This window comes from Ipomoea nil, unplaced genomic scaffold (genome assembly GCF_001879475.1).
Source record: "Ipomoea nil cultivar Tokyo-kokei standard unplaced genomic scaffold, Asagao_1.1 scaffold2761, whole genome shotgun sequence".
NCBI classification, from domain to species: domain Eukaryota; kingdom Viridiplantae; phylum Streptophyta; class Magnoliopsida; order Solanales; family Convolvulaceae; genus Ipomoea; species Ipomoea nil.
In genome coordinates, this window is record NW_017619189.1 from 2,619,717 (window position 1) to 2,647,494 (window position 27,778).

General features: G+C 33.6%; 2 protein-coding genes across 3 annotated transcripts; both read right to left on the bottom strand.

Moving 5' to 3' along the window:
- Positions 1-3,168: 3,168 nt before the first annotated feature.
- LOC109157053 (RING-H2 finger protein ATL79-like) lies at positions 3,169-3,726 on the bottom strand. The gene has a single exon (XM_019304933.1). It carries the CDS (start codon positions 3,724-3,726, stop codon positions 3,169-3,171), a length of 558 nt encoding a protein of 185 aa, XP_019160478.1.
- Positions 3,727-20,944: 17,218 nt separating this feature from the next.
- On the bottom strand, positions 20,945-25,538 carry LOC109156965 (probable methyltransferase PMT18). 2 transcript variants are annotated; one of them, XM_019304849.1, is made up of 7 exons: positions 25,336-25,538; positions 24,826-24,952; positions 22,963-23,700; positions 22,446-22,656; positions 22,016-22,313; positions 21,459-21,926; positions 20,945-21,347 (listed from the first exon to the last, which is right to left on the bottom strand). In XM_019304849.1, the coding sequence occupies exons 3-7, from the start codon at positions 23,698-23,700 to the stop codon at positions 21,119-21,121; spliced, it is 1,944 nt and encodes a 647-aa protein (XP_019160394.1). In that variant the 5' UTR covers positions 24,826-24,952; positions 25,336-25,538; the 3' UTR covers positions 20,945-21,118. The 2 variants fall into 2 exon arrangements, with proteins under 2 accessions (XP_019160394.1, XP_019160395.1); XM_019304850.1 differs by lacking the exon at positions 25,336-25,538 and adding an exon at positions 25,017-25,045.
- Between the last annotated feature and the right edge of the window lie 2,240 nt (positions 25,539-27,778).

Consider the following 27,778-nt stretch of genomic DNA (forward strand, 5'->3'; position numbering starts at 1 on the left):
ACCGCCCATGAATTAAAAAAAAGGAGAAAGCATATTTACTGATGCACGTTGCACGCACCCATTGCAATGCACACACCCTCTAGGTGCGTTAGTAGTCCTAGCTATTTTTTTTCTTTTTTCTTTTTTCTTTTTTCTTTCTTTTCCCCCTCCTTCTCATAAAACATCATTGTTGAAAGAAGGGTGGGCTTTTAGTGTTAATATTGAATTTTTCGATAAAAAAGAAAGTTAAGAAAAAAATGAGTCACACGTGAGTGCGATGGAGCGCACACAATGGGTGTGTCAAGGTGGGCGCCACCCTGAAATTCATATTTTCTGTTATGTTTTTTTTTTCTTTCTCAAAACCCTCCAACTCATGAGAGAGAGAGAGAGAGAGAGAGAGAGAGAGAGAGAGAGAGAGAGAGAGAGAGAGAGAGAGAGAGAGAGAGAGAGAGAGAGAGAGAGAGAGAGTCTATGTGTGTGAGAGAGTGAAGGTATACTATGCAAGAGAGTAATTTTGTAGGGGTCTACATGGATTTTTTTTTTTTAAAGCAGGTATGTTGAAAGAAAGAGAAAGTAGGTCTATTGATGCGATGTGCGTACACCCATCGCAGTGCATGCACCCGCTAGGTGCGTTAACAGTCCTAGGTGATTTTTTTCTTTTTCCTTTTTATTTTCTTTTCTCATCCCTCTCTCCCTTACTTAGCACCAAAAAAACATCAGACGTAAAACCTCATTGTTGAGAGAGGGGTGGGGTTTTAGTGTAAATATTGAGTTCTTTTCTAGCTTATAACTGAAAAAGATTTTTAAGAAAAACACTCGTGATGGAGCGCACCCAATGGGTGTGTCAGGGTGGGCACCATCCTAAAATTTATATTTTCTAGTACGTTTTTTTTTTCTCTCCACCCTCCAACTCATAAAAACCTGACAAAAATTCAAATATGGATTTTACTATTGTGGTTGCTCTTAAAACATCCTTAGAGCAACATTAACAACAAAGTTTTTGTGAGTCCAAACATCCACATCATTATCAAGTATCTCACTCAATCTCAAAAATCTTTCTTCTCAATAATTTTAAATTTTTAAATTTTTTTTTTATGGACCCCAACTTACCCAAATTATATTTTAATTATTTCTTTATTTATTATGATTCTATAAATTATAATTATTAGTATTTATATTAAATTAAACATGTCAAAATTTAATTAATTGATAATTATAAATTAATAGCAATATTAAATTTAAAAATTAAATTAAAAAAAAAAACTAGCAGCATAAATTTTTAAAAACTTATGTTATAAAAATTAAATTAAAAAAATTTTAAAAAAACAAGAAGTTGGCCATTGCATAGTCCAACTTCTCCTCTTCTTTTTTATTTTCAAAGATTAATTAATTCAGAGTGGTCGCTAGCTGGCGACCACTCTGAAGCGTCTCATGAGCGCGTTAATGAAATGCACCTGTTGAGCGCAGGCGTGAACTCCAACGTATTTTCCTTTTTTTTTTTTTCCCTTCAAAAATCATCTCTTAAAAATCAAGCAAAAATCTCACCCCAACCGTCTAATCCAATATTTACATATGAATCTCCGGCAAATTATGCTGTGGAAACGTGCCCACATTGCAAGGTGGGCATGATTCCAGATTCATAATTTCTATACTGTAGATTCATAATTTTTCTAATTTAAAAAAATTATTTTTCACTTGTCGTTAACGGCGTTTTTCTCTTCGCAATCGCATTGTTTCGTCTTCAATATGAATCTACAGTGTAGAAATTATGAATCTACAGTATTAGGTTTGTGAACATGTGATAAAGCTATATGTTCATAATTTTATAAATATATGTTCATATTTATAGAGGTATATGTTCATAATTTTCGATATAACCAACTGTTGAACTCTGTATTCACAAATCACAGAACTATATGTTCATAATTTGATAACTATACAGTTTAGAAATTATGAATCTACAATACAGACTATAGATATTATGAATCTGCAGTATAGAAATTATAAATCTACTATATTTAAATTATGAATTTACGGTATAGAAATTATGAATTTACAGTTAAAAAATTATGAATCTATAGTATAGAAATTATAAATTTGGAACCGCGGGCACGGTCCCATAGCATAACTTTCCATGAATCTCCCCCAACCCCCTCCAAAAAAAAAAAAAAAAAAAAAAAAAAAAAAAAAAAAAACCATTGATGTTGTTGCTACTTGCTCACTTGCTCATATTAAGGGATTTTTATTCATTTTTTGAGAGAAACAAATTTAAGGGAAGGAGAGAGAGGAGATAGAAAAACACAGTCCTTCCTGCAAAGTGTGATTTTTGCATATTTTTTATATTATGACGAAAAAAAATAATCTCTGTGGGGTATACTCACGCAGCCAGTGAGCATGAATTTTCCATTTTTGAAAAAAAAAATTAAAAAATTTCCCTTCCAACTAGATGAAATCTAACAAAAAAATCCAAATTGAGTACTGACCGGAAAATCCTAAGTCGTTACCTGAAGGTATGCATTAATTATATCTCAATTTCATTTATTAAATTGTCCATAACTTGTAACAATAAGGTGGAATCGTCCACCTCAGCCTAACAATTTATAAAAGGATAAATCATAGTATCTCAACTAATCAACAGATGTTACACATTTGCTCACTGCATACAACAAGCCCCTTCATTTTGAGAGATTGCTCACACATTGACGTTAGTAAAACCCGATCATTAGTCTCTTATGACAAATTTCATCTCTACAACCCATTAAGTTGCCCGTACGAGCTAAATTGTCTATAACTAATTGACTCAAACCAAGTTATCAATAGACCACTCTCACTGATACTCAAATTTAAAATTTTGTTATTGTCAAGTTAGCAGTCCGACTAATTTAGTTAGATTAACCGTGATTGTTTTTTTAATTTAATCCTATCAAAACCTAAGGACGGAATAAGTAATTTTCCAGAAAACTAAATTATTGAAGGAGGTTTCTTATAATTTATGGACAAAATTATACGGAGTAAATAAATTGGGAGTAAATTAAACCAAGGAAAAAAAAAAAAAAAAGATTGCAAAGAGAACCGATCAGATTCTGAACAAGGACAGATTAATCGTCAAAACTCAGTCATATGTTTCTACTGATAAAAACAGGACCGATAATTGTCGCCGTCGTCCACAAATCTGCGGTCGCAAAAAACTCAATGAGAGGCTGCACGGCAAGTCGGGCAAGAAGAATGGGCTTTGAGCCACCGCTGGATACAGCGGATATGGAAGCAATGTTTACAATTCTCCAACACCCTCACTCTCTCTCCCTCCACGAATTCTCCCAAGCAGATTATACACTCTTCTGACGCCACCCCCGCCGCCGCCGCCGAGAATATCACCGTGGGAATCGCAGCCCCAGCCTCCTCGTCCTCCGCCGTTTTGGACCCGCCAGCTGCCTTGTCATCATCGTCGTGGGTGGGGGGTGAAGAGCGGCGATGGCGGCGGCGGCGGCGGCGGAGCAGGTAACGGACGGCGGCGTTAAAAGCGAGGGCGCAGACAAAAGCGGAGAAGAGAACGAGGAGGACGAGGACGGTGTTGGTTTTGAAATCCCGGGCGCTGGAGTACGGCCACCAAGGGCAGCCGCTGTGCGGAAAGCAGTTTTGTGCCAGAGGTGGGTCCGCCGCCTCCGCCGCCGCGGTGGATGGTGACACCGGAGGAGAGTGTCGGAAATCCGCGTCGTATTCGGCCGCCTCTTCTTTCAAAAGCCGCATGTTTGATCGGACACCACAGAGAATATAGAGAGAAAAGAAACAAAAGTAGTAAAATGAGAAAGCTGCAGCTCTGCAACGGAAGGAGAGTGATGAAAATGGTGGATATTGATAATGGGACAGTGGCGCCGCGGTTTTATATAGAGACAGAGATAGATTACTTCCCCTGTTTTGTTCAAATATTTCTAAGAAAGAAAAAATTATAATTTATGCCGATCATGTCAATTATTAATGTCACTTTTACATTATTAGTTGTCTAAATGTTGTTTCTCAATTTTTAAAACTGTACATATATTGTCTCTTCCGTACTGTACGGGAGAAAAATTGAGAGACAACATTTACACTACGAGATAGGCAATAATTACACCATTAATAATTCAGAACTGACATTGATAATTGACATGTTATCGAGTGAGCATATACAATTTTCTCTTTCTAAAATTGTTATTTTGAAAAATTATTAGAATAAAACTCCCATCACATGTTGTGAATTACTTCTTTTTTTTTTCTTTTTTTTTTTGAATTACTCTTTTCTCAATCACGATTATTCGGTGATCTTTTAACTTTTAAGTGGCAGAATTTTGGTGCCTACAAAGAGCCCACCGTATTGAGTGTAAGTAATGTAACTCCCACATTATTACGGCGGTTAGATCACGATATTGTGTCTTTACTTAAAAAATTTATCACTTGATTACCAATTGAGTTGTCCGTGGGAGCATTTATCAATTGTTCTAAGTTGTTGGTTGGTGCTATAAGTATTTTTTTTTTAATACTACTAACTTTGTTATAGTGTAGTATTTGTTCATAACTACTTTCTCAACATATTGAAATACAAAGAGTCAATACCGCCTCACTAGAGATATAACATATGACCTTCCCTACGTGGTATAAGTATTTAATTATTCAGGGTAATTTTTAACTAATTTAAATTACGTTATTAAATTTTACAGTAATTTTGTTTTTTTAAAGGGACACTTTCTTTAACATATATTTTATTTTAGAACTTTTGAAGAGATTATATTCAACAGACTAAATATCCAAAATGGTCCCTCGATTATAGTTAAATTCACAAATTGATCCTCAACTTTCAATTTTAACCAATTATGTCCTTAACTTTGTAATTTTAACACAATTTGGTCCTCTATCTATTTGGCCGTTTGTTGACTGTGATTTTTGATGATATATATGTAATTTCATGGTCCATTGTCGATTTTTTAAAGTTCTGGTTGCATTTCCAGACCGCATTGTTGCATTTGAATCCACTGCTTAAAGCAATCTACCAAATCCGGTGGCCTTTCTTCATCCTCCCTTTGAATTCAATGTAGTGGAGTTTGTACCAGAGCGAAGAAGACGACGTGTTTCCGAACCAGTGCAATGTCATCCTGGAGGCTTCCATGTGCTCCGACGAGAGCTGAAGGTTCTTCTGGAGATCGTCGATCACGGCCAACAAACGATTAAATAGATGGAGGACCAAAAAAGTTAAGGACTTAATTGGTTGAAATTGAAAGTCGATGACCAATTTGTAAATTTAGCTATAGTCGAGGGACCATTTTGAGTATTTACTCTATTCAACAAGAAGGTTAAAATGTTAATTGTACTCATAGTTCTTAAATAAATAAAGATGATTAAATTAGTGTTTCAAATTATACAAAGAAGTTGATGTCACTCATAAATATGCGTTAAGATTGAGTAACCTAAATTGATTTACTTTCTGATCCTTTGCCTGACAAACTTCATTCAAAGTGCATCATTTGAATATCAATTTTTGACGCAAATCACGTATATAGGAATGTAACTATTTAACAAGTGTTTTACTTGAGATCATGGTTGCAGTAGGCGCTGGGCGCTAGTCGGGCGCCCGGGCAGCGCCTAGTGCCTAAGCGGCCTAGTCGGCGCCTAGGCGGAATCTAGGCAGCGCTAGGCGGTCGCCAAAAAAACAGTAGCAGACTTGCAATTTGACAATTTTAATGAGGTTGTTTTAACATTCAATCAAATAACACATCCAAATAAATGACATAATGACAATTCATAAGTCATAACATCAAAAGAATATTAAAAAAAAAAAGAACTCAAATAAAATACCCAAATACATCAATCATCCAAAGATTGAAAGTATCAAACTAGTCTACGAGTGTATATATGTCATATTATATATATATGTCATATAAATGAAAAAATTAGCAAGGTTGAGTCAATCGGGTTAACTCGACTAACTCAACAGAAATTGACGAGTTAACTCGGCGTAATCGGACGAGTTAGGCGCTAGGCGGGCGCCTAGGCGGCCGGTCTCCTAGGCGGGAGCCTAGGGGGGAAATCGCCACGGCCTATGGGCGCCTAGCGCCTAGGCGCCGATTACTCGGTGCCTAGGCGGGATTTTTACAACCCTGCTTGAGATTATGATATTACTGTCTTAGTGTATATATACTTAGATATGAATATATGATATCGATCCGATTTACTGAAATTAATTTTAGTTTTTACATATTTTAAAAATTAAAAATGCAATAATTAAACCCATAATAAATGATTAGGGAATAGTAAATATTATTATTGTTGAGTATAAAATATATATAAATATAAATGTACAATCCAACTATCAGCTTATGCTTTTAGTTGAGATTGAGCACATGCTTTAATTTGATATCGGGTTTAAATCTAGCGCCGCACTTAAAATATATAGATTTTTAGTTGAAATAAAGCACATGCTTCAATTATTATTACTGCTGAAAGAAGAAAGAGATACAAATCTAATATATACTAGCTATTCTCTAGAATGATCTCCAAACAAGCAATCAGCTGTGTTGCCTTCAAGAATAGGTAAGAATTGAACAAGGAGTGGCCCGCCATGGATGGCACGTCCACAAGCTTCAATGATTCGAAAATTCTACGTATTTATTTTAAGAGTAACACTATATTTTTATCTTAATTTTTTAAATCTATATTTTTATCTTAATTTTTTAAATCTGTGACAATATTTGATTAATCGGTTGTTATACAGTGGACCATGGTTCATAAAGTGCTATTTGAATTATGATTATCAAATTAAAATGTAATAGAATTAAAATGATATTTTAGTGTTGTTAAAATGAAACTAGTGTGTGAAAAATGAAACTAAAAAATAAAGCACATTCAACAACGTATATTGTCAAATGAAACTGTAGTATAACTAAAATGATACTCTAATGTTGTTAAAATGAAACTAGTGTGTATAGAAAATGAAACTAAAATCCAGAACCATACAATAACATATATTGTCAAATGAACTTGGGGTGTAACTAAAATAATACTTTAGGGTCTGTTTGAAAATCCGAAAAATGACTTCTGTAAAATCTTTTCTGAGTTTTAGTGTTTAGATGCAATAGGAAAATCCAGTCAATGGAAAATATTTTCTGTTGACTGGTGAAAATGTAGGCATTTGACAAAAAATGACTTCTGCCAAAATTTGGCAAGAGTAATTTTTTACCAACACTCAAAACATGATTTCCGCTGATTTTTGGTGGACCGGAAACCATAACAGTCGGAAACCACGGTTGTTCTGGTTTCTGGCGAAAACCATAAGTCTAGTTTCGGCCTGCGTATGGTTTTCGCTGGAAACCATTTTTTTAAAAAAAAAATTAATAAATAATAATAGTTTTTAATATTATTACAAATATTTTTATATTCTAAATAAAATATTTCAAAAGTTTAATTATACAATTCTACTCATTTTCCAGAAAATAAATCAATCACACCAAGACAGTTGTCCAGAAGTCATTTTCCTGCTTTTCAAACGGACCCTTAGCATTATTATAATTAAACTAGTGTGTGTGGAAAATGAAACTACAAAATAGAGCTCATACAATAATGTATATTTTCAAATGAAACTGTAGTAGAATTAAAATGATACTTTGGTATTGCTATAATGAAATCAGTGAGTGAAAAATGAAACTGAAAAACAAAGTAATATTGTCAAATGAAACTAAAGTGTAATTAAAATGATACTTACTTTATAGACCACATTACTACATGGCAGTAAAATTTGTCTTGATTAATAGATAAGGTTTTTTTTTTTTTTTTTTTTTTTTAATATTAGCTCGACTATTTGGAGAGCAAATTATTCCGTGAATCCGGGTCCACCTCAAAAAATACACAATTTATATATTGAATGTTCATAATTTACATATACTAAATGTTCACAATTTACATACCGAATGTTTATAATTTACATACTGAATGTTCGCAATTTACATACTGAATGTACACAATTTTACTCCGTATATACTAAATGTTCACAATTTAGATACTGAATGTTCACAACATTACATATATCATGTACTCTTTTCCTCAACTAGATTTTTTCCACTAGGTTTTTCTAGTGAGGTTTCTAATGAAACATGAGTATGACATAGTAATGTCCAAGGGGGTGTGTTGTGAATAAATATATATGGACATTACTAAATGGATTATACTGTGATAATACCTCTTCATCATTTGTAGTTATATTAGAACTCGGTATATCTTGTATATATTATACTAAACGATGATTAATAAAAGATGGATGATTCTCTCAGTATTCTGTCTAGAGCCGTCAAAACGGTCTCGCGGGGCGGGACTAGCCAAAACACACCCAAGCCCGTCCTCGTAGCGGGACGGGCTAAAAAGCCCGCCTCCTAGCGGGCTTGGAATGTGGTCAGCCCGCCCCGCCATGCCAAAGCCCGCTGGCGGGGCGGGCTAGCCCGCCAATCAATTTTTTCACTGTGTTAATTTTTATTTTTTAAAAAAAAGATCACTATACAATATCCTTCAAAAAAAAAAAAAAAGAAGAAAAAGAATCATTGTACAGACGTACAGTACACTAACACAGTAACACTACCTAGTATTGTATTCCTATAAATCTATAATCCTATACAGGGCCGTTCCAATAAAAATTGGGGTCCTGTGCAATATCATAATTTGGGTCCCTTTTTTTCAAGTAATTTCTATATATAATAATAGTTGTTCAAAAAATTGTGTCAAAAGTTTAAAATATAAATATTGTATAAAAAATATATCTAAAATTTTCATTAAAAAGTGACATGCGTCATGCACATTTAAATGCAAAATCATCTACCAAACTTTATATCAACTTCTTCCAAAATCTCTAAACAATTTTAGTTGTTTGCAAATGTATCAAATCAATTCACAATTAGGCTTGCACTGAATTCGTTGATCGAGATAGGGTTAGGGTTCGAAGCTTTGATAGCCAGAGAAGAATAGGAAGCTGGTGAGAGAAAGGAATCCTTCAATAGTTTGAGACAAATTACGGTCCACACAGCTGTGTAGACCACTGCCTAAAATATCGTCGTGAATATTATGAGTAAAAATAATGTACATTATGTTTTAAAATAATGTAATTACGTGTTAGAATAATGTATATTATGTGTTAAAATAATGTACATTACGTGTTAGAATAATGAAACATCTGGGTAATATAATGTACGTTATGTTCTAAAATAATGTACATTATGTTTTAGAATAATGTACATTATGAGTTATAAAAATATATGTTACAACGGGACGTGCGAAAAAATAAAATTAAAAAAAAAAAACGATGTCGTTTTTTGATCGTGGTCCACACAAAAATTATTCTTTATTCGATAAGTGGATTGTCAATTTGTTGGCAAATTATTGTGTGGACCATGGTCCACACAATGTTATGTGGACCATAATAAAAAGTACATTTTTAATATACTAAATGTACATTATTTTTGTACTGAATGTACATTATACAAAATAATGTACACTCAGAACAAAAATAATGTATATCCCCTGAATATAATGTACATTATTTTTGTACTGAATGTACATTATTTTTGTAAAAAAAAAAAAAAAAAAAAAAAAAAAAACGTATTACATATAATTATGAACCTATCCAGTATCTATACATATTACATATATTTTTTTTTTTTAATATGGGGCCCTGGGCAGACTTGCCCAGGGCCGACCCTGATCCTATAAGTTATAACACACTAACACAATTACACAAACCAAAATAACACAAAAAATAATTTGTATTAAATACTAAATATATATACAAAATATATATGTATTAGCAGGTCGCGGGCTAAACCCGTGACCCAAGCGGGACGGGCTAAAAAGCCCGCCTCCTGGCGGATCAAAATTTGAAGAATCCGTCCCCTACTTACGGCAGTACGGGACGGGACGGGTCGATCCGGCGGGTAAAACCCATTTTTGACGGCTCTAATTCTGTCTCTCTCTACTCTATTCTATTCTTGAAATGTAAACGATATACTATTTACACGAAGATTTATCCACTTTCACAATAGAATTCTATTATTACAAAATATATTACACTAGGTATTACAAAATATATTACACTAGGTAAATGTGAAGTGGAGATTGAATAAAGTGACTTTTCACTCAAATAGTGTTTTATTTTGAAAAAAAAAAAAAAAAACGATTCATTATTAATGTTGATTTAGCCTCTGTTACAACGAATCAAACAAATAAAGGTATGTTATTATTTTTTTAAAGGTGTATTTTAGTTGAAATAATTACATTACTTGGTATCCAACTATCCACTCTATAATACCACATTAATTTAATTTAAAGAAGAGTTTATTTATTTACTTAAATAATGTAGTTTTCTAGAATGAAAAATTAGGGTTTCTTTAATTCTCTCTCGTCTCTGATTTTTGACTGCTCAATTTTACACGGTCGTCGCCTCTGAGAAGTAAGCGAATCGGAGGCGGCGTCCGATCGTCTTCCCATGCTGCCATCTCCACCGCAGACAACGTCCACCTTCATTGTATTTTCTGCCTTAACCGTCTTCTCTTCCATTCTCCACCTTCACCACCGGTTATGCCTGGCCCCACCCCTCCATCTCCACCGCTACCGATCGTTACTCCCTTATTTTTGCACGTCTGTTTCCCTTTGCTTTGTTTTACTGGTTTAATTAATTATTTTTTTTTTTTTGCAGTTTATGTGTTTTTCCTCTCGTTTACTTGGCGAATTCTTTTTTCATAAAGCATGAAACGATAAAACGGGTCATGGCGTATGTGAATCTCATCCTGGGTGACAAACATGACAATGAAAATGAGACTTCTCTGAACTATGATATGCAGTTCAGTCCAATGAAAATATTGTCAATGGATATAAGAATGAAAATAGATACTCAGATGGGGTGCAAGACTATTCAACCAGTGTCAGAATACGTTTGACCAAATCATTAAAGAATAATTTATTTCACTTCAGGTTTTTTTATTTGTGTGTGTGTGTAAATATAAAAAGTGTGTTGCGGTTGGTTTTCAAAAAAATAAAGTGTGTGATTTGTGACCCTATACTAGCTACTAAGAAAAGGAGAGATGAGAGGGTCATGAGTTCATGAAGTGTGCATTTCATGACACCGAGGCAATGCCTTGCTCTTGCATGCAACAATTTAATTTGTCTTTTCTCTTCGCATTTATTAGTGTGCTTTATTGTCTTATTATTCTTTAAAAACAAATTTTGTTACTTGCCAGCTATAACTTTATCCTATACTTGAGAATTTAGAATTAATATTCTTTAATGGACAAAAATTTAAATCGGAGAAAACTCTAATTAAGGTATATCACCCCTAAAAAAAACAATATATAGAATTCACAAGTTAATTATTTGTTATAGAGGATAAATAATTATTAGAGTTATGATATTCAGGTTAGGTCTAATGACCTGATAAAAAATAATTGATTACAAAATAGTGGATAAATCAAATACATGACAATCTAGCTTATTGATACACATACTAATTAAGCTAGTTACCAACTACATAACGATGTGAAAATTTAAAAATCATGATCTCAATATTAGGGGAGGGTTCTATTGTAAACTGTCTGTTTTGTTCTGTTTTTTCTTTTTAAATGTAATCTCTGTGTATGAGAAGGGGGAGGGGGGGGGGGGGGGGGGGGAGGGAGTGTTGGGCTAGTGCGCGTTGTGCACACTAGCACTAGGTCGTTGCTTTGCAACCTACCTTGTGAAGCAGCTTCGTGCACTACTATTCGCGATTACCCTAATTAAAAAGTTTGTTTCATGTTTCATTTTTCTCTTTCTTCCATGGAAACGATAATAACTAAGTTGGTCAGACGATTGACTTGGTAACTATAACTCTATAAGGTTATGAGTTCGACCCCCAATAGAAACGACCTATTGACTTCCTTATGTTATGAACAACCTCAACTAATTTAAAGAAACAGTTACGCGCTAATCAAAAATTAAATTTTGTCAAATAGCAATTTGAATGAACAACTCAACAACCTATACTAGCTATTTTTTTAACGGCCTGATCAATGTAATATGAAAAGTATATAAAACATATTTTGTGCCTCATTACTTATACTTTGTTCGGGTGTCTTGGTAGAAAATAAATATTAATTAATAAGCAACGACGTGGCCGTGAATGGCATCTTTCGTTTCTCCAGCAAAGCCAAGAAGAGGATAGAGAGGACCCCATGCAACTCTCTGCACTTCTCATGCTTTTATTATACCAAAAAAACTTGAGTAGTTCAATTGATCAATCAACTCGATAAAAATAAATTAAATGTTTTATTTTGTTAGCAGTCACATAATACACTATTCGAAGTTTATCGAAGATTAAAAATAAAAAAGGTAAGAATTTGGCACATTTGGGGTATATAGATCAACTGAAGCATATTTCGCAATTTATCTCATCTCTCAATTTTGAGGACAGGAGCGGTGATGAGCCTCAAATTTGGGGTTCTAACTTATTGCCCACACACACACGGTTGCTTCTTAGGTGATAGATTATGAGAAATGACACAGGATCGAGACACAATGTGCAAGTTACATGCACTCAATATGACAGGTTCCTTGTGGAGTTGTGGATACCAAACATTAGTCATCCCTGTTAAAGATTAGTCTGTTAAATATTCTTTGTTTACTTGGTTATTAATTAGTCTGTTTAATTGCCTAGTCTTAAGGAACATGTATAGTTGTTTCACCTTTCATGATCCTATAACACTATTTAATATCAAAACTGTAGATTCATAATTTAAATACGGTAAATTCATAATTTCTATACAGTAGATTCATAATTTTTATATTGCAGATTCATAATATCTGTACTGTAGATTTATAATTTCTGTACTGTAAATTCATAATTTCTAAACTGTATAATTATCAAATTATGAACACATAGTTTTCTGATTTGTGAAAACAGAATTCAACAATTGGAATATAAAGTATACATTTTATGAATCTACAGTATAGAAATTATGAATTTACAGATAAAAATTATAAATATGGAACTGTGCCCACCTTGGAAGGCGGCATGTGCTCACAACATAATTTGCCCCTAACGTAACACCCAACCATCTCTGTCTCTTTCTCTCGAGATTTTAAGAATATAATTCTTTGTTTTTTCTTATAGGTAAATTAATTTATTGCATACTGTTGTTGCCCTACAATGGATGCAACTATATTGCTTCGTTGCAATCAGACCGTCGATCTAATATAATAACGTTAGGTGATAGATGGAATGGTGATGCTGACTAATAACCGTACTGGCCCCCATGTATACAAATGAGCGTTTAGCATTAATACTTGAATGATTGTTTTTTTATATGCCATTGATAAGTAAATTTCTTTTAAAATTAAACATGAGATCAATTGATTCATGAATATTAAAAAAAAAAAAAAAAAAAAAAAAACAACAACAACAACAAAAGAAAAAAGAAGAAGAATAAAGTTATAGATTTATAGAGATCAAAACTTTCACAATTGTGTAACAATAAAATTCTTTTTATTCATTGGTTATCATAAATTTTCCGACTCATCGCCCTACATTATATATATATATATATATATATATATATATATATATATATATATATGGTTCATGTAGCTTGGTTCAAAAAAAAAATAAAAATAATAATCATTGCTACATATATTAGAAAGTAAATTCGGGACAAAAAAGTAACATATATGTTTGTGTTAGAGACAATTCCAAACAAATCCACCATAAAAGAGTTAAACATAAAATTCAATAAAGAATTTTAAATATGTGCAATGGCTTTTTCTATAACTTTTTTTTTTTCAAAGTATGGTACGGTATTTTAAAATTTCATTTATAACCAAGACTATGTGGTCTAATTGTACCCGGGTTGGACTTCCATTTGGAAGGTTGTGAGTTTGAGCCTCAATGGAGGTGTTATTGGTTCTTTGTGTTTTGAGTTTGAGCTTCAATGGAGGTGTTATTGGTTCTTTGTGTTTCAGTAGGTTGAGAAAGTATATGAACAGATACTACATTGTAATAGAGCTAGTAACATTCAAAAAATTTTATTTATAAGGAAAATTTTTTATTTATAAATGAATAGTGTTATAATGATGGAATGGCGAGACAATTTGACAAGGCAATAATGATGCACTTAGTGTATGACATGACTATGCAAAAATCGGATGTGGCAAGGTAAATGTGTTCTACTTCAAAAAATAAAGTTTAAAATTCCTTTATTTTGATACATATATAAGATTTAAAATTACTTTACTTGTGAAATGATTGCAAAAGAAGAAATCACTTGGACCATCTTTAGTAAATAAAATTGTTTCCATTTTCATTTTTAAATTTTTAAAAGTTTTTGAGTTTTCATTTTCTATTCAAATACTAGAAAATATATTCAAATTTAATTAATTTTTAATTCATAAGATACACATTTATTTAAAATTTAATTGTTTTCATTATATAAATAATTAAATATATAAATATTAGTAAGTGGCAATGTATGGAGTGGTAGTGGAGATTGGAAAATGTGGTAGGTAGATTTGGGATGAAGGGGATGATAGACACTTGTAGTTTGAAAATCAATAAGCAATAATAGTAACGAAAATAGTGGTAGAGAGTGTGAAGGCCGGATAAGTAGTTAGATTTGAAGAATCGGAATGATGTGCAATGATAAGTGAGTAGTGAATTAAGTGTATCACACATATAGGTGGGTATAAGAAATGACGGTGGTATACAAATTATATTATCTTTGAAAAAAGTTCATTAGTAGAGCAGTTCAGCTACTATTTCAAAAAACTATTTGGATCAATTGTTGTTAATGTGATTGAAATGAATAACTATTCTAAGTGTAAAAATTTCACTTAAATGAGTAAAAATCAATGGAAGTGGCAAGATTAGTGCACTCCTCCAAATGCCCTCTCAGTTAGACCAACTTAACGTCGTTGAAATATAAGTACAATACGATATATACTATTGAAAATTATATCTTTTGAATGAAATTGTTCTTTTTAATTAATTTCTAGATATCATGTCCATTTCAATTGCCTCAACAAAAAGTTTGATTATAAAATTGTCATTTTTGATTTTTAAAAAGAAATATTTGTGGGAAAAAATAGCTTAAAATGACATAAAATGACATGTTAAGTGGCTATTTTGTGATAAAATTATCAATGGGGTCCACTTCTGAAATGAGTCGGGCCAAAGTGGATTCGGGTTCTTCGTAGTGAGACGAAGAGATTGATATATTGTGCGCTCAAAACAGAAAATGGGTGAATGAGATATTGATTCTCAAAGTAGACTCATTTGAGTTGGAAAAATGAAGGGAAAAAGTGAAGCTTTTGTCCCACATTGGTTTGGGAAGAGGATTTGCCCCACTATTTATACAAGAGCCCTTTTAAGACTTATTGAATTGTATAGCATAGAGACTCTCTCTCTCATGTATAAAGGGGGTGCAAATCAAATTCCAAAATGAGATCAAATAGACTTGGCTCTCATGTATGCCAGCATTGACTCCTAGCATTTGTGGGATGTAGCAAATAAGGTTCTTTAAGGAAAGAGTGATCGCTTAACTCTTGCTAAAAACCCTACACCAAACACGAGTCAATCTCTTCATCTTTCCTTCCCTTTTTCTACATAAAATAATAATCCTTATTTTTTTAGAATTATTATTGGGTTATACCAACGAGATATCCAACAATACTCCTTTCGTCCCATTTTATATGTCTAGTTTGATTAACAAGACTTAACTGAAGTTATTTTTAATTCAATTTTTCTAATATTAAGTTTAGTATTAGTATACAAAATTTATATATTTAGAGACTACATTAAAAGTACTATTAAATACAAAAAAATTAAATTTAAAATTAAGTAAAAAGTACTAAAGAAAATTAACAAAGAAAAAATAGTTGATTTGACTCATGAATAGTATGTATAACAGATAAAATAAGACAGAGAGAATATGAGTTTATTTTTCATTATTTCTAAATATCAAAAGAAAAAAAAAAAAACAGCATGCAAGGATGTCATTTTTATACTTTTTTTTTTTTGAATGCGTCATTTTTAGGACACCTCGTGGTCTGACCAAAAAAAAAAATAATAATAATAATAATGGTTGTCATTTTTATACTCTGAACAGTCATTTTTAATATATTACAAATTTATTTTTATTGTACTGTAAATTATTTTTAGCATATTAAAAAATTGAAAAACACTGCCCACCATGCAATTATGTAACACAGATTGTTTGTTGTTCCATGATGTTTTTTTTTTTTTCTTTTTCTTTTTTTCTTTTTTCTTTTTTCAATGATTTTGTGCTAAATCAATCTGGGCAACTTGGTAAGGCCCATATATACAAGCTTTTGTTGTGAATAATAATAATAATAATAATAATAATAATAAAATGATAATAACAATACTAATATTATGAAGTAGAAGGGGAACAGCAGTACGGATGGGAGAATTGAGAGAATATGATTAGCTTTTCATATATTCTGTATATCCAAGATCATGGAGGGAAGGGGTATTTATAGTGTTGAGATTTAGGAGGTAATAAATATTAAATTCGCATAAGATGGACAGGTAGCAAAGCTAGCCTAGTTGGTAGTTGAAGATATAGCATTGTTGAGTCATGCTTGAGGTCTTGAGCTTCATTCCCTGCAGCTGCTTCTTGGAACTTGCAATCAGCTTTTTGGAGAATTGTGAACCACCATATAATGTAACAAATAGAAGACTTAGCAGCAAGTATAACTTATGGTCGAAGTAGCTTGGTGGAGAAGACTTCATCTTTTATACACAAGGTCAAGGGTTCAAAACTTAACTTGGACATCCACATTTCTTTTTGTTTCATAACAGCTTTGTTTTAGTTTCACTTTTTATGTACTCTGATTTCATTATAATAACGATAAATATCATTTTAATTACATTTCATATATATACTATCTAGTTTTATTTTATATCCACAATAGGTTCATTATAATAACATTAAAATATTACGAAGTATTTGAATTTCAAAATATGTTCATTTGATAATATACATATCTATGTGAACTATGCTAGCTATTCACTTTTATTTATTTTATACCTACAACAGATTCATTATAGCAATACTGAAATGTCATTTTAATTTTACTAATGTTCATTTGACAATATACATATATGTATAAGCTTTGCTATTCAATTTCATTTTATACACAAAATAAATTTATTATAGCAACGACACTAAAGTATCATTTTAATTCTGTTAGAAAAAATAGCTAAAAATGACATTGTAAGTGTTATTTTGTGGTACAAATATATGTGTGGTCTACTTCTTATTTGGATCGATCAAAGTGGATTCAGGTTCTTCGTAGGGACACGAAGAGATCAATATATTATACGTTCAAAACGGCTAATGAGTAAATGAAAAATTGATTCTCAAAGTAGACCATTTAAGTTGGAAAATGAAAGTGGAAAGGTTTGAAATAAGCACTTGTCCAAGGGCAGACCCAGCATGGGGACAGCTGCCCCACTCCCCCCACTCCCATCCCTATATTATCCTTGTATGTATATATGTATATATAGAATATGTTTAAGTATAAGTATAATAAAACACAAAAGTGTTAATAAGTGTTGATTTGGTTTAGTCGGTAAGGTGTGTATTAGGCTTTTGGAAAAGTCAAGTGTTTGAATCTTGTAATGCACAAATATTGGTTTTATGATTTTTTACTATTATTAATAATTAGCCTATATATATTGAGATGTGTAATTTATAATGCATTTTCTATTGTAATTATTTTATCAAAAAATTTATGATTATATTTTTTAAGTATTTCATCTTTTTTTTCAAATTATCTTTTTCGTTGTAATGTTCCGCCCCCGCTGACAAAAAATCCTGGGTCAGCCACTGCACTTATCCCACATTCAAAAAAGAAGGGATTTGCACCACTATATATACAAGAGTTTTTTAAGTGGGGGTTGAGTTGTATGATATAGAGGTTCTCTCTTACGCGCATGATGAGTTTAAAAAGACTTGACTTGTGTATGTAGTCATGATGACTATCTTTGATTTCTTGTACTTGTTGTTTTCTGAAAATTATTTTCGTAGTAATATTTCTCAACAAATTCTACTATAAATTCATTTAAGGGAAATTTGGGCTTTTGGCCCCTCAATTGTTTTACTTTTAAAAATTTAGCCCTTATCAATTGATTTGAACAAACCAAACCCTTTAATTGTTCATAATGTAGCACATTTGGTCCCTCATGTTATATAATTAGAATTGTTTTTAATAATTTATATAATTTATTTATTCAAAATTAAAAATATTTTTTATTATAAATAAATACATAAATTAAAAAAATTAAAAAAAATTAAAAATAAAGAAGAAGAACCGCCACCGGTTGTCCGCGCCGGACAGCCGGTGGCTGTCTTCTTCACAGAGACGGTCATGGACGACGAAGGAAGACAACCATGGCTGTCTTCTAGATATAGAACGAGGGCTACGGCCATGGCCGCCGCTCTCGTTCCAGACGGAGGGGACTGGAACGAGGGCGGCGGCAAAGGCCGTAGCCCTCGTTCCAGATCTTGAAAACGGCCATGGTCATCTTCCTTCGTCGGTCATGGCCGACTTCCTTAGACGGTCGTGGCCGTCCTGCCGGATAGTCACAACTCACGACTGTCCGTGAAGAAGACAGCCACCAGCTGTTCGCTGTGGCGGTTCTTTTTTTCTTTTTTTTTTTTTTTAATTTTTTAATTTATGTATTTATTTATAATAAAAAATATTTTTAATTGTGAATAAATAAATTATATAAATTATTAAAAACAATTCTAATCATATAAAATGAGGGACCAAATTATGGATCTACAGTATAGAAATTATGGATCTACAGGTGAATGAAAAATTGATTCTCAAAGTGGAGTCACGTTCTTCGTAGTGAGACGAAGAGATCAATATATTATACGTTCAAAACGGATAATAGGTGAAGGAAAATGGAATTTGCCACACCACTATATATACAAAGCCTTTTAAAAGGGGGTTGAATTGTATAACATAAAGGTTCTCCCTCACGCACAGGGTGATGAGCCTAAAAAGCCTTGACTTGTGTACGTCGGCATGAAGAATATTGAGCCGTAGTACGTTTTATTCTGTGTGAAACCTAGGTTACAACGCGAAAAGTTCGCTTGACTCATACTAAACCTTAACATTTGATTTCTTGTACTTGTTGTTCTCTGGAAATTATTATTTTCGTAGTAATATATTTCAAAAAATTCTACTATAAATTTATTTGACAATATACATATTTGTGACTTTTGTAAAACATGATCCACCGTATAACGATTGTGAGAAATACTGTCCACCATGCGAGTATGCACCGTCTGTTGCTTAAATGATTTTGGGCTAAATTTTGCAAACTTGTTAAGGTTAGCCCCGCAAATTTTTATGTGGACCATGGTCTGTATAGCGTTGTGTGGACCATAAAAATTATTTTTAAAAAAAAATATATTAATTTTACATTATTTGTACACTGAGTGTACATTATACAAAATAATATATTTTTAGTACTTAAATAATTTTTTTTAATACAAAATACATTTTTAATATACTAAAAATACATTATTTGTGTATTGAATGTATATTATTTGATAATATACAAAATAATATATCTTTAAATAATGTACTTTATAAATTTATGTACACAAATAATATATTTTTATTTGTTGTCCATACAATCTTATGAACCATGGTCTATACAATAGCGACTCGAGCCCATATATACATGCCTACACAAATGGAAACGAGGTAGCAACTACCAACAATCGTTATGCGTTGGACCCGTGTCCAGCATGCTTGCTGGACACGGGTAACAGTGCCGTTAGGCACTGTTATCTCCTTTTTTTTTTTTTTTTTTTTTTTTTTTAATTTCAGACCGCTTCATTGTAAGAGTATATGTTCATAATTTTATTACTATATGTTAATAACTATACATTCATAACTCCATAACTGTACGTTCATAACTCTATAACTGTACATTCATAACTCCATAACTGTACATTCATAACTCCATAACTGTACATTCATAACTCCATAATTGTACATTCATAATTTTCGAAGCTCTATGTTCACAATTTTAGAGCTCTATGTTCATAATTTTATCACTATATGTTCATAATTGTAAGTTCATAATGTTAGAGCTCTTTGTTCATAATTCGATCAATAACTGTACATTCATAATTCCATACTGTAGATTCATAATCTCATAACTGTAGATTCATAACTCCATAACTGTACATTCATAACTCTATAACTGTACATTCATAACTCCATAACTGTACATTCATAATCTTCGAAGCTCTATATTCACAATTTTAAAGCTCCATGGTCATAATTTTATCACTATATATGTTCATAATTGTAAGTTCATAATGTTAGAGCTCTGTGTTCATAATTTCATAATTGCATAACTGTATATTCATAACGGCATAACTGTACATTCATAACGGCATAACTGTACATTCATAATCAAAAAAAAAATAACGTCGTTAACGGCAAAACGCGCGCGAATTTTTTTTTTTTTTATAACTAAATGACGCGTTTTTTTTTTAAAACGACGTCGTTTTGGGCCCGTGTCCACAATTCAATGTGGACACGGGTCCAGGGCATAATTTGCCAACTACCAATAAAACATTCCTACAAACAACCAAACAAGGTTTATTTTTTTTTTATTTTTTTTTTTTCCTGCCAAACAAAAAGAAAAAAACAACCAAACAAGTTGACCCCCAACTTGGCAGAGTGATCAAACTTGAGACCCGACGTGCTTTACAGTGTTTTTTTTTTTTTTTTTTGAGTATTACTGACTCTGTTACAATGTCATACTATATTTTTATTTTTAATTTTTTGTATAAAATTTGTTTCGTCAATAACTATCCTTATATATTTAATGGATGAAGATATGTAAAGCACTTAATTCTATCAAATATTACTCGATCGAGTAACAAAAAGAACCATTCTTGCACTACTAAGTCTACAATCTAGTTCTTACTTAGCTTTCCTAACAGATAAAGGATTAATATAGTTTTCTACAAAGAATCAAGTTCATGAATCATGAGACCTGTCATCTAAAATGAAAAAAAAAACAACCTCCAAACTGTCAACTGAAAAACATCAACTATCTTTGTTGTCCCTCAGTGTTGCCTGTCCAGTAAGTCTTGACAGCAACGAGGATCTTCTCCGGGTTAAACGGTCCAGATTCGTGATCCACAATGTGACTTTCCCATCTCATTCTATCTGTTATGCTCCTCACTCTCACCAACACTTCCACCACATCTCTGAATATCACTACCCCTTCCGGCCTCAAGATCCTGTCCATCTCGAGCAGAATGTAGCTGATGTCACACCTGCATTGTGTGTTGAGACTTAGTCTGTTAGTAGTTTTGTACAAGCCTAGTCTTGTGGTTTTGTTATAACTGGTTCCTTCTTAATATGCTCTGTACTCTATTTATTGTTACCTGTCCTGGTAGATGCTGAACACGTTGGCAGCGTGGATGAGATCATAGGTTCGAGGGTAGGTTGAGAAGGCCTCGCACCAGTCATTGTATGTGCCAATGAAGCCTCGTTCGTAGATTAAGCCGAGAGTGTTGGGCTGTATGTGAGCAGGGACAACATTCATTACCCAAACTGGGATTTTCGACAAGGCAGCTGCAAAGCCACCTAAACCAGCATTCATGTCCATTATGTTGCGATAATGCCCTTGGGGTAAGGCACTCACGAGCTTCTTGTAGTATGACAACCGTTGCTTCCACACCTCGTTATCGTCTTTGAATCTCTCGGGTGTGATTCCTGGTACTGAACCACTGAGAATCCTAGGAGGAACAGCGAAGGCCCGTTCTGGCCAGTTCACTAATGCCCCACCCGCAACTTCATCTACATTGCTTACCTCAGGCAGCGGGGTTATGCAGTGTTCCATATCTTTGTACCTTTCAAATTAAATTAAATCAGCTATTATAAGTCCAGAAGTTCAAATAAACCTTGTAAACCAGAGTTTTGATAGTAGAGAATTTTGTACCAAGCTTCATCAGCATTGTTCGATTTGCAGAAGGGTATTGAACTAGCCATTGATCTTCTCGTGGAACAGCCAAAATGGTTGGGAGGCTTTTGCCACACAGACAAATCGCCATTTTCAGCTACCTTTTTCCAGCACAATCGTCGGGCAACATCCTCAATCGAATCTTGCTCGTGCTTCAAATCTTCTTTCGTTCTCTCCCAACCTTTCCAGTATTTCTTCCAGTTGATAGGAGGCCCCGAAAGTATCCAATACCCTCCCGGCCTAAGGATTCTGTCCACTTCTGTTAAATACAGCCCATCTGTAACCATAACCAAGAAACACTTCAACTGAGACAATTAATGGACAGATAGATAATAAACAATCTATGTCTATCTCCTACTAGATTATATTCCATCTTAACATTTGCCATGGTCTAGGAGATCGAGCTTACCATAGTCCGCCCAAGGTATCAAGCAGCGGGAACAGTGAGCCATATCGAAAGCTCGTGCAGGAAATGGCTGTCTTTGGGCACCCATCACGCCAAGAATAGCTGGAACTCCTCTCTCGAGTGCAAACCAAACCTGTGCTTCGTGTGTATCTCTCGGGGCAAAAGACATGGCTATAATGTCTCGTTTCAACAAGAAAGCGCCCCAACTTGCAACCTTAGAATATCCATTAGAAACAACTGGTTAGCCTAATATATATGAAAGCATTATTACTTATTAGCACACGGCTGGAAATTATTGAATTTCCGACCACCTGAAAGTGGTCGGAAATGGCAACAAAGGTTTTTCTGGCTACCAAAAGTGATCTTCCCACAAGGCTTTCGACTTGATTTAAGATCACTTTCAGGTGGTCGGAAATTCCATAATTTCCAGTAGTGGCAGCTCACATTAGTTTATCATTGTTGGAAACATTGCACAATGAAATTGTGTATAGACAACGAGGGAGAGGGGAGGTTTACTTACTCCACAGCCTGTATCGAGTGCAGTTCGAATGGCTGCATTACTGAGGGGGATGAGTTCATTGATGTCGTCGATGTAAGCATCAGCTCCGCGGGGGAACATAGTGCCACCTCCTGGGAATCTTAGGCGGTCGCCTTCCACTTGGACCCAATTCTGAACGGCCTTCTCGACACTAAGCTCTTTGTGGGGGATATTGGCAAACCAAGCATAGTCTCTGCTCTGGGGCCACGGGAAAGGCCTCTTGTAGTTGGGGGGAGCAGGAATGAGGCACCTAATGAGATCTTTCTTTGTGGGGCAATGCCTCTCCCTGTACCTTAACATGTCACGAGGGAATGTCCTTCCCCTCGGTGGATACTGGCATGGAGAATACTCACTGAAATTCATACCACAGGGTGGAAAGTTTTCGTGCTCCGAAGAATCCTTCACCTCTAATTGGTGATGGCTCTGAAAGTCGAACGGGGCTGGCTGCAGTGGCAACGATGACAACGATGATGGTGATGATGGTGATGATGGTGATGGGGTTGGGACTTCAGGAGGATTTCCTGTTTGGGAGGATTGATTATCACAGCCAACGCGTTTGTAAACTTCAGATTGAGTTGAAGGGAGAGGTGTTGTACTTTGCCATGCTCCTAGAATATAGAATAGGATGCAGAGGCCACTTACTCCCAAAATCCATGTTAGCTGTTTTCTCCTTGTTTCCAGCTGTTGAATCTTTGGGGATCCACCATACTCCTTTGTCATCTACAATCACCACCACCCAATAATGCTTACCAATCTAAATCAATCACACCAAAAGCCACCCAAATACATGATTTGTAGAATGCTAAAAATGAATCACAACATTACTAAACTCCGAAACCATGACCCTAACCGGCAAAGGACTACAAGGAGGTAAACCAACCTAGGTTGTCTATAACGGATCGGTTCAAACCAAGAAGGCTGACAGGCTACTCCTACTGGGAGTGGAACTTGCAACCTTGTAGTTATCGAGTCAACAGCCTGATCAAGTTGGCTGCCCCAAAATATGCAATTGAGTTAATTCTATTTGTAGTCCTAGATTTATAGGTGATAGTCCACTTTAGTTATTTTTTATCAGAACATCCACATTTGGTCCTAGTATTATTGTGGCATGACCACTTTTGGTCCTCCGTCAACAAAATCATTAAAATGTCATTAAATACAAATGCATTTCAATCGTTTTTATACAAAGTGAATTGACCCCGCTATATTTTTATGTTTATTTTTTTAAAAAAAAAAATAAGTAATTGACATCGAAATGCTTTTGTATTTAAAGGCGTTAAAACTGTTTTGTTGATAGATGACCAAAAATAGTCATTTCATAATAATACTAAGATTAAATGGGGATGTTATGATAAAAAAGAATTGAAGACAGAAATGTTTTTGTATTTAAAGGCGTTAAAACTGTTTTGTTGATAGATGACCAAAAATGGTCATTTCGCAATAATACTAAGACCAAATGGGAAAGTTCTGATAAAAAAGAACTATAGACTGTCACCTATAAATTTAGGACCAAAAATGGAATTAACTCTATGCAATTCATAAGAAGGAAGGATAACATGGAATCACAACACTAAACTCCAAAACCATTCTCTTCAATGATATTTTATCTTCCCTTTTGGCAGTGAGTTGCATAAAAAGGAATTGAATCCACAAAGAGGAGTAAAACAGTGTAACACAATGCTTAAGATCTTCTTTAATTACATGGACTGAACATATTATATACAAAAGATGTAAAGATGAGTAAAGGGTCATATATATATATATATATATATATATATATATATATATATATATATATATATAATAACAATCAGAATCAATTCAAGAAAACTTTGTTAGACATACCTCTATAATGGTGGCCTTTGGGGTGCAAAGGAAGAGAGAAAAAGTGGGAACACAGCACAGAATAAGTATGTTATTACAATGCTCTAATCACCCTCTTCCTTCAACTTCCTTTCTAATCTTTTCACCCCTGCCAAAAACCAGACATCATTCATTGCCTGAGCTCACATCAACTTCAATTCATTCAAGATTACCTTAAAACACACTAATAACCAGACATGAAAACCCACACCCCCCACCTTATATGCATACATAAACAACACCCAAAGACTCAAAGACACTATTTTTTTAAAAAGATTTCTTACAGTCAAAGGTAAATCATAAATGCCGGTTTGCAAATAAAGAGCAAATGATAAAGAACAACAACAACGTGCGCAGGTGTTATCTAAGTTGCATCAAAAAGAAAAACACATGGACCCCCTCCCCATCCCCATCCCCACAACTCTGGGGTAAAGCAAAAGGGTACCCTTTACAGAAAAAGTGAAAGAATGAAGGTAAAAATAGGATACTTACTGTGCATCAAGACAAAGATGAAAGCTTTCCACAAGCAGAAGCCATGGGAGCTGAAAATGAAGAAACCCAAGAAGGGATTCCTGTTATGGAGAAGAAGAAGAAGCGGGTAATAGGGATTGGATATGCGAGAAAGACTGCGGAAACGGGGATGCGAAATTGTAGAGTTGAGAACACGGATGGAATAGAGTGTAATAAAAGGGAGAGGTGAGTGGGTGAGAGTGAAAATATACATAATGTTTGTCTCCATGGAGACAGTCTCCTCTTCCTATGCATATCCACATAAAACATCCGATACACCTGCTCCATCTCTTCTTGCTCTGTCAAGTGTCAACACAAAAATAGTAGCTTTGTCCTAAAATCTCATCTAACATCATTCCTGATTAATGAACACTTTAATTAAAATATATTTGGAGTGTTGGTAAATAGTTGTTAGCGGATTGAGTTAGTGGGTTTGACTAATTGATAGTAACTGATTTTAAAAAAGTGTTTGGTAAATTAGCGATTAGCCGATAGCTGATTATATGCTAAATTACTTTCTCAAAAAGTTTATCCAAAAAGAGCAGTTTTATTAATTTTAGCATTTTGAAACAATAAGCTGTTACAAAAAGTTAATTAATCAAACGCTCATTTGATTGATTGTTTAACTAAGTTAAATACCATAGCTAATAGTGATCAAATAAGTTAAACTTAATTGATTAGCTAACTATGTCACTAAACAAGATCATAATATTATTATTTCAAGATTAATCGATCATAATATGTTATATGGTGTGATATTTTTACTGTTAAATATGATTTTATTGTCCCCTCCCTCAAAAAGTTATACAAATAAATATAAAATCCATGTTAACAAAGCAAAATATATAAGGTGAGCAAAGCTCTTCATATAAGATTTAAGAATAATGGAACTAAGGGTAATCCTAATTGACATTGAGAACGTATCGGTTCACCATGTTAAGATAAAAGTCAGCGAATCAGATAGCTGACGTGTTAGCACAACTGCACAAGCAACTAGTTTCATGGTTATTCTTGGATCGTGGGAGTCTACCCTATCCCTGTGTATTTCACACTTTTTAATTTCTTATGCATTCAGTTGGTTTTTTGCTTCAAAAAAAAAAAAAAAAAAAAAAAAAATCTTAGTCAAATTAGTTGGACAATTAGTTGATAATCATAAAGTTATAAATTTGATTCTCCAAGAACTTATTAGTGTTCTTGTTAGTTTACCTTCTTACCGTCTTTTGCCAATAAGAATCATAAAGTCGGATAACATAATTATCACACTATAAAAGCTTTACATGTGAATTAGGACTACTCAGTAATCGCCCATGCATCTTGAGCCAGCCTATACCAACCCTATGGCCTAATTCTAATTCCTTAATTCATCATACGCACTCCAACGTAGTAACGCGTTTAGTTATCAATGTGTAAGAAAATCTCCATCAAATAATAACTTAATTTAATTAATCAAAATTTCACTCTATAACTATCATCGTAACTTTAGAAGAGTGAACAAATAAAATATTTTTTTGAAAAATATCAATCAAAGTACACATATACTCCATTGACTCAGGGCCGGATTTTAGGCTGTGCAAGCTGGGCTACCGCACAGGGCCCCCAATTTTAGAGGGGCCCCAAATTTTAGAGGTTCAATATTTAATTTTTACCTAGCTAGTTTAAAAATAAAAATTAAAAAGTTTTCAATTAAACTTTAAAGGTTTCATGAAGAGATGGTAAGAATGTGTATTTATTGTATTTTAACTTGGAGGTCAAAGGTTCGAAACTTGCATATATTAGTTTTAAAAATTATGATTTTGGTAGGGCCACATTTATTTACTAGAACAGGGCCACCAAAACTTAAAATACGGCCCTGCATTGACTAATTGTATTAATGTGAATGTTTATATGCCGTCAACCTTATGTGAAGTGTTAGGAATTTGGACCTTTCATGAAAGAAAGAAAGAAAAAGAAAAACTTTATTTAAAGAGGAAAATGAAAAAAGACGTGGGACCAGACTTCTTCCCAAAATGCTTTAGTGGCAGTTGGGAATTGTCAAAACTCAAGGCCAGTAGTTTGTATATTTTAAGGATTCATTTGGAGAAAAAGCAAGACCGACCAAACTGTACATTCTTTTGGATTTTGGAGAATGGAAAAGAATATTATTAGCAGCATTTTGCTTATCTATATTATTAGTACTCCGTGATAAGCGCGGCTAATTAACGAAAGCAGCGGCATTAGTATTTACTACTCACTACTCCGTGATAAGCGCGGCTAATAGTAGTAATGTTAAAAAAGAATTAGGTTAAAATGGGGTTGGTGCGGTCAAGTGCAGTTGTGCGGTTAAATATGAGTCATTGATCTTGTTTAAATTAACGTTTAGGATTATCAAAAAAAAAATGTGGCGGTAATTTGGTAATTTTTGCATCTAGGTCAAATTTAAGGTGCG

Bases quoted from the DNA above. Each gene is read 5' to 3' on its own strand.
- LOC109156965 (XM_019304849.1), bottom strand. From the start codon at position 23,700: ATGACAAAGGAGTATGGTGGATCCCCAAAGATTCAACAGCTGGAAACA. The intron at 21,927-22,015 runs GTACAAAATTCT...TTAATTTGAAAG, and splicing joins AACAATGCTGATGAAGCTTG to GTACAAAGATATGGAACACT. The intron at 21,348-21,458 runs GTAACAATAAAT...CACACAATGCAG, and splicing joins TTCAGCATCTACCAGGACAG to GTGTGACATCAGCTACATTC.
- LOC109157053 (XM_019304933.1), bottom strand. From the start codon at position 3,726: ATGCGGCTTTTGAAAGAAGAGGCGGCCGAATACGACGCGGATTTCCGA.